This window comes from Polyodon spathula, chromosome 2 (assembly GCF_017654505.1).
Source record: "Polyodon spathula isolate WHYD16114869_AA chromosome 2, ASM1765450v1, whole genome shotgun sequence".
Classification (NCBI taxonomy): Eukaryota; Metazoa; Chordata; class Actinopteri; order Acipenseriformes; family Polyodontidae; genus Polyodon; species Polyodon spathula.
In genome coordinates, this window is record NC_054535.1 from 100,956,337 (window position 1) to 100,963,873 (window position 7,537).

Genomic DNA, 7,537 nt, shown 5'->3' on the forward strand with positions numbered 1-7,537 from the left:
CCACAAGATGTAGTGGAGCGGCATTAAAGTCAACAAACTTATTAATACCACATTCCTTGAAAAAAAAGATTTCCTACTATGAACCGTTTTAAACACAATGTTGTGTTGGCATTATAGTCTCATATTAGCAATTACAACAAAGGCTGGATTGGTACCGATGCTGAAGTATTAGAGCATCCATGTTAAACTGCAGTGGTGTGTTACATTTACATTCCCAAGTTGTGTTTTCAGTATCATTTTGGCTCAAATAAAGGCTTTCATTTGATACAACTTAATAGTAATGGATAAAGTGAGTCCTACTTTTTGTTTAAAGACATTTGAACATTGCAGTTCAGCAGACGCAACTTGTAAATATTGATATCTGACTTGTAGAAGAAAAGCAAATCCTCACCTGGCGTAATTTGGAATGCTGTTCAAAATAATATAATAAAAAACTTAAAAAAACTGTAACAATCACATTTCAACTTCTCTCATTTCACACAAATAAAACAGAAAAACCATCACGCAAAATATTCAAGCCAAAAATAACAAATTCAGAACAAACATGATGAGAGTAATGGTAAATAACTACTGTAATGTAAATATTACTAATACAATCATATATATATATATATATATATATATATATATATATATATATATATATATATATATATATATATAGTTTATTTAAAAAGAAATACTGGTGAAAATGATGTGGACACTAAAAACACTAATATACTTTTTGACAGGAAATATCTACATATTGTAGTGTCCCCTGAAATCTGAAGCAGCAATGTAGAAGCAACAGCTTTCATTCTACATTTTCTAGCAACATGTAGACTAGAGTACAATTGGCTTTAGTTTCCAGGTTCTCAGGACTTGCCAAGCCAACATACTTAGAAATCCCATCCCTCAGCAGTCATTGATTGACTAATGAGACAGGTTGACTAATTCATTTTGTTCACTGCACTAAAGATTACGAGGTGACGCAAAGATTCAGCATGTTTTATGATTATAAAAGGACTGTGATTGATTGATGTAGTGACAGCTCATATATTTCATGAAATCACCTTTATTCATCTATTTACCAAACAATGACAAAAATGAAACTAACCCTTTTGTTCTGTATTAGTTATCCAACCATTTGATGGAATATTTTAATCACATTATTTCTGACGCTCATTAGTGGGGATGAACACAGTGTGGTTGAATGAAACAGTACTTTGCTTATATCGGGTTTAATAAAGTTATCAATCATAAGTAAGTTAAACAGTGGAACTGAAATGTATTGAAATGTTAGTTTGAATTTATTTTAGTATATTATGAAACTGCTTTGTAAACAATAATACTAAATTCCCATTAAAACAACAGCAATAGCCATTTTTTCTACTGATCATTTCAAAGTAAACAGAACTAAGATATTAGTGGAGAGCTTCTGATATGAGTTAATATTAAACATATTGGAAAATGCATAGAAAATAAAAAATAAACTGAAAATGAAATCGAACAGGTTAAACAATTATCCGATTTAAAAAGCTCACAATAAATTAGAAAATCATAACGAGTCAGTGATTTATGTGAAGCTTCTTTCAAAATGATTTACACACAAGTCTGACAGAAGTTTAGGTTCCACAGCTGTAAGACTAGATCAAACTGGCATTATACTGAAACAGAGCTTGAAAGCTGAGGGTAAATAGGAGCGGCTGCTGACTGTTTGCTAACCCTCTTAGGCATGCAGATCAGTGTCTACTGTAGAAACAGCTGGTGGAGTGTGTGCACCTCTGAACAAAGACTGCCTGCTTGCAACACATGCATCCTTTAAAACAGCAAGACTAAACAAAAAGTACAATAAGAATAAGTGCTGCACTGTGTGGAGGGGCTGGAGCAATACCCTGGTAAACATGTGCAGAGGCACCATGCACAGCCAGCAAGGACCTGGAGCAATACCCTGGTAAACATGTGCAGAGGCACCATGCACAGCCAGCAAGGACCTGGAGCAATACCCTGGTAAACATGTGCAGAGGCACCATGCACAGCCAGCAAGGACCTGGAGCAATACCCTAGTAAACATGTGCAGAGGCACCATGCACAGCCAGCAAGGACCTGGAGCAATACCCTGGTAAACATGTGCAGAGGCACCATGCACAGCCAGCAAGACCCTGGAGCAATACCCTGGTAAACATGTGCAGAGGCACCATGCACAGCCAGCAAGGACCTGGAGCAATACCCTGGTAAACATGTGCAGAGGCACCATGCACAGCCAGCAAGACCCTGGAGCAATACCCTGGTAAACATGTGCAGAGGCACCATGCACAGCCAGCAAGACCCTGGAGCAATACCCTGGTAAACATGTGCAGAGGCACCATGCACAGCCAGCAAGGACCTGGAGCAATACCCTGGTAAACATGTGCAGAGGCACCATGCACAGCCAGCAAGGACCTGGAGCAATACCCTGGTAAACATGTGCAGAGGCACCATGCACAGCCAGCAAGGACCTGGAGCAATACCCTAGTAAACATGTGCAGAGGCACCATGCACAGCCAGCAAGGACCTGGAGCAATACCCTGGTAAACGTGTGCAGAGGCACCATGCACAGCCAGCAAGGACCTGGAGCAATACCCTGGTAAACGTGTGTAGAGGCACCATGCAAAGTGTGTTCAGGGGGCAACAGCCGCCAAATCAAAAGGTGGGGAAGGTAATAAGACTTTCATTGGAGAAATAAAGAACAATTACTCTTTAAGTAGAAAGAGGACCTGAAAGAGGACAGAATTTGCAGCAAACTTAAACTGGACAACCGAACACACTTGTTGGACAAACAGAAGCATTGGGTGTAACCCATAGTTTCTAATTCAAGAGTGCAGGTACTGTTGATACACAAGCAGGTCATGCAATGACTTTTTTCTTGCCACAATCTTCCCCCTTGAAAGACAATTCATTTCCAAATGGCACAAACTATAAAACAAAGTAAGCATATATAGTGTTATGGACCCGCAGAAGCAGTTTAGTTACAAAACATCCATAGCACAAGTGCACAATCATGTATGATAAAAGCTGATCAATAATGTCAATCAAATGGCACATACCTTTTCTCTCTGGGCTGCTCTGGCAAGCTGTAAGCACGCTGCTCTGCAAAAAGTAAAACATTTCAAAAAGTTAAAAACATTAAGAGAAACAAGCAGCTCTTCAGAAAGGATCACAGTTAATTAGGAAGCAAGACAGCCTTCATCATGTTATCGCCTAGAACAGCAGTTCTCAACCTTCAAATCAACCTGCAACCACCTAACATCATTACCATACAACGTTAAGAGTATAACAGAAGTCTAATTCTGTGTAGCAACTCATGCTTAGGTTTAAGCTAGCTTTGAATCTACTTTCTAACTTTAATATATTCAATTTGGAATATTGTAACCAACCTTAATATGCAATTCCTGGCATCCCAAAGAAGGACTTATCAAGAGAACATCAAGATAACATTCATATTCCCCAGAGCTGAGAATGAGATGCTTGAGAACGGCTGCTCTGAAGACTGACATGCCAGATGAGGAATGGAAAGGAGAAAGTAACACTGAAACAATGGCTTGTATAATAGATGCAAGCAGCCAGTGCTGCCACTGCTCAGGACAGCAGCGAGTGTGTGTCTCAAGGTACAAAAGGCATGCCCACTGTATACAGACTGAAGTCTACTGAATAACAGCCTTTTGTTTTAGATTTAATAACCATGTATAAATATTAGTTGGATTAGTTGGAAGTAAGAGCATGCACTTTGTAGCTTCCAGCACCAGTGCAGAACCTCCATTTCATCTGCAATGAAGACGCCACATTAAGAAAACAATATGAACACCTATACAGTACATTGAATTAGTGATTACACCTTACAGCAAGCAATGTTGTTTACATGATTATGGGAGGTTCCCCCCATTCCACCAATGAACAGTTATCTGAATGTCATGCCTTGTATTTGGAGGACCCTGTATTTGTGGGTCCAGGGTGTACTTACTACCAGGGTGGAGCAGAGACACTGATTTAGACAGAGAGAGAGCCTGCAGAAGGGACCGGCCGCTGTTGAACACACCATCTACAGAGCAGGGATACATTTCTTTCTATGAAATGCTTGGAAAAGGGTTCCTTCTTTTACCTTTTCTGTTCATTGGTCGCTTTTCTGTCTATTGTAGTTCACCACAGAAAAGTTTTGGACAGATTTCTGATATCACACATTATGAATAGCACAATGGGGTGTTGATACCTCACTAGCATGTCAGATAATCTTCACCATTCGGTTATCTTTTGTTAAGAAATAAAAGGCCAAACAATACAAAGCTAAACATTTGGTTTTTGATAAGAAACCTTTATAAAACTTTCTGGATTATTAAGTAGTGCTACTTTGAAAATGCAATAATAATTGAGTTGAAAATCATGTCATTAGCACTATTTTTTGTGAAATGAGACTCTTAGGAAGTCATACGTTGTTTATTTCTAATTTGTAATATTAACAGGTGTTTCTCTCTTTTCAGAATCAAAATGGCACTAATCACACTTTGGAGTAACATTGTTTTTTGGATTTCCCCCAGAGGGTTTGGTTTCATTCAAGTAAAATTCCTCCTTGAAAATGTAGAAAAGGATCAGAGATTATGATAGAAATGCAACATACATGTTAGCACTTGTTGTTAGTAAATTTGAATATGACAGTACCTAACAGACTACTTCAGAATGCTTTAAACATGAGCACGAGAGAGGCCATAAACTGACCTTCGCTCAGATGGGAATTCCCTGAGTCCCGAATGCCGCGAGGTCTGGCCAGGGTAATCTTGGGGGAAGAATAGGAATAAGAACGCAGCCGGACTCCAGAATCCACCGGTTCCTGAGAATATTAGCATTGCACTTGATTAGAGATCTGTAACACTGTTAATTCACACTACTTTTCCTATCCATTTGAAATTTCACACTGCACGCTACTCTGGACTAAGGTTTTGTCACACTTCCTGATATCTCTTTTATCCACTTCACCTTATTAGGCAGTGTTGAAAATGCATTTTAAGTTAGCGTTAAATGTATGTCATTTTGGAGTACATAAAACAGGAGTAAGGACAGAGAGTAGGACTACAGCATATTTCTTCTTACAAATTAAAATAACATTAACATTAAAGCACACTGGAAAACAGGGCCCAAATGGATCTTATTCAATTTAAAATCGGACTGTATATATATATATATATATATATATATATATATATATATATATATATATATATATATATATATATATATTTACTGTAGGTCATTTACTGTAGTTTAATAGTTTGCTGTTTTGAGTGGAGTTATCTCCTATACAACTTGAGCATTGAAAGAGTTTTAGAAATCAACTCCCAATGATGAACATTTTAGATTTATCCGTTCTCATCCAAATGGTCATAGATTATTATAACCCTACAATTTGGGGCTAAACCAAATACTTCTATGTGTAAGGCTTTATTTAATACCAACTTTTTAGGGTGAAAAAAAGAGCACTATGCAGACCAAGCTGTAATACACGAATATCATCTTATGCACCAATTACCATCCTTGTTTGGATCAATTGGTTCCCACAACATAGGTTATACTTTTATACACATGTCTACACCCACACACACAGACAGAAGCTGACTACCTTTAAGTTAGCAGTGATGTACGCAGAGCTGGATCTTATTCTGTTGGCAGACAACTCTGGAGACGTGTTGAAGGAGACCTGTTCATCACCACTGCTCACTTGCAGATGGGCTGCAGATGAAAGGTTGGATGGACGAGACTTGTCCGAATTATCCTCTTCTTCACTGTCCACATAGAGACCATCCAGACTGGGGCTGTATTAAATAACAACTCATTGAAAAAAAACATTCCCTAAAAACGAAGCCTAACTACACAACCAGAAACAAAACATTCCCCAAATACAAAGCCTAACTACAGGACCAGAACACTGTGGAGAGCTGCCAGTTCCATTGAGCCACACCTTCAGTGGTACTAACAACTCAGGTTAGAGTTACTGTAATAAACTCTTGTTAAGAGAAGACATACAGTATTAACTGGCCAGAAGAGTAAACAACTGCACAGCAATTCAGTTATTCTTTACTATACAAACAGAAAGCAGTGTGAATTTGTATGTGGACCACTGCTGATGTGTAATAAGTGATGATACTTGATTCTCAAACTATTTTTAAATTCTGTTCATAGCTGAAATGTGCTATAGACAGTGTTTCATATTTATTTTACAAGCTATTCTCAAACTTTCTAAAATTAAAAATAAATTAATTAAAGACACCCAACATATTTTATCAACACATATTCCATAAATTGCATGGTTTTCATTACAAACAGCTTGCACGTTCCTGTACAGGAGTTCAATGCAAGATGCCAATTTGAGTACCATTTACAGTACACCCATTCCAATGGGAATGCAGGCCTACATGCTTTCTATTCAGTGTATGTGGAGTGGTCTGCAAGAATCAAGCAATGCACACAAACCATTAATCAACATATATTCTTTCTGTTTCCACACAGTATTTTAACCACAATCAACACTGGTTGTCTGTTCAGTCTCTATACATATAAAATGTGTTTAACATTAGGAGTCAGTTTGATGAAGGACCCTGTGAATCCCTGATGTTTCAATGTGCTCTGTTACACGGCTACATTCCTGACAGACCTGAACCATTGTACCTGCTCTGCAGGGGGTTATTCCAGCAGTCTACACAGAAACCCACTTTTCTCCTGACTTCTGTTGCTGTACTGAACGGCTGGCTGCTTATAATAACAGACCAAAGCCCCCCGTGCTTGCAGATGGAATGCAATCAAAAACATTTCTGAAAGGCTGGAAGCCACCAGAAAAAAGAAAAATCAGGTAATTAAAGGAACAGAATGAAGGTGTTCCTGATAAAGTGAGCACACCCTGTGGCGTCAGCACCTGGTCATAATCCACCTGGCCCACTGTTCTAGTCAGGTTCCTGCGGGTCACAATGGCCAATCACTGTCACAGAGATCATTGACATAATTCAATTTGGAAACAAAATGGTGGAGAAATGATGCAAAATAGATAAAGCAATAAACAAACAAATACAAGTGCTGTACCTCTGTTCGCTCATCTTGCTATCTGGTGCACCTCCTCCTTTATTAAATCCCAGGGGCCGCTGTGTCTGATTCAGTCTTGCAAGAGCCAAGTTGGCAGCTGAGATTGTGTGCAACTGCTCTGTGTCGGCTGTATTACTTGTGGTGTCCAATTTATCATTGCAGCGTTCAGATATGTGGTTAGAGGCAAGTGGGCCTGCATTCAGGGAGCCAGCGTCGGAGCGAATGCCCCAACTCAGATCCTGGCTAGAGCTGTCTGTTGATGTGCTTTCAGTGATGGTCCCATCAGTGCTGTACTTTATATCCATGTCATCAACCTGCAATGTGATTGAGGGGGGTCAGATTCTCTTGCAAGCCAAAAGCAGTATTATAGATGCAATTTTACATGCTTGTAGTTTGAGTAGACTATTAAGAAGAGGAGGATTCATTCCAGAAATACAGCAACTGCTTTATTTCCCGG

General features: G+C 38.9%; 1 protein-coding gene across 6 annotated transcripts in view; it reads right to left on the reverse strand.

Annotated features, from left to right (window-relative positions):
* Positions 1 to 7,537, reverse strand: part of LOC121305420 (rho guanine nucleotide exchange factor 28-like) — a 116,379-nt gene that overhangs the window by 38,638 nt on the left and 70,204 nt on the right. For 5 of the 6 annotated variants that reach the window (XM_041237095.1, XM_041237084.1, XM_041237077.1 and 2 more), the window contains 5 exons: positions 7,081 to 7,394; positions 5,627 to 5,819; positions 4,729 to 4,840; positions 3,980 to 4,057; positions 3,066 to 3,108 (listed from right to left, as the gene is read on the reverse strand). In XM_041237095.1, the coding sequence (XP_041093029.1) occupies positions 3,066 to 3,108; positions 3,980 to 4,057; positions 4,729 to 4,840; positions 5,627 to 5,819; positions 7,081 to 7,394 (740 nt within the window). The remainder of the gene's footprint in view (positions 1 to 3,065; positions 3,109 to 3,979; positions 4,058 to 4,728; positions 4,841 to 5,626; positions 5,820 to 7,080; positions 7,395 to 7,537) is intronic. The other variant, XM_041237090.1, reaches the window with a different exon arrangement.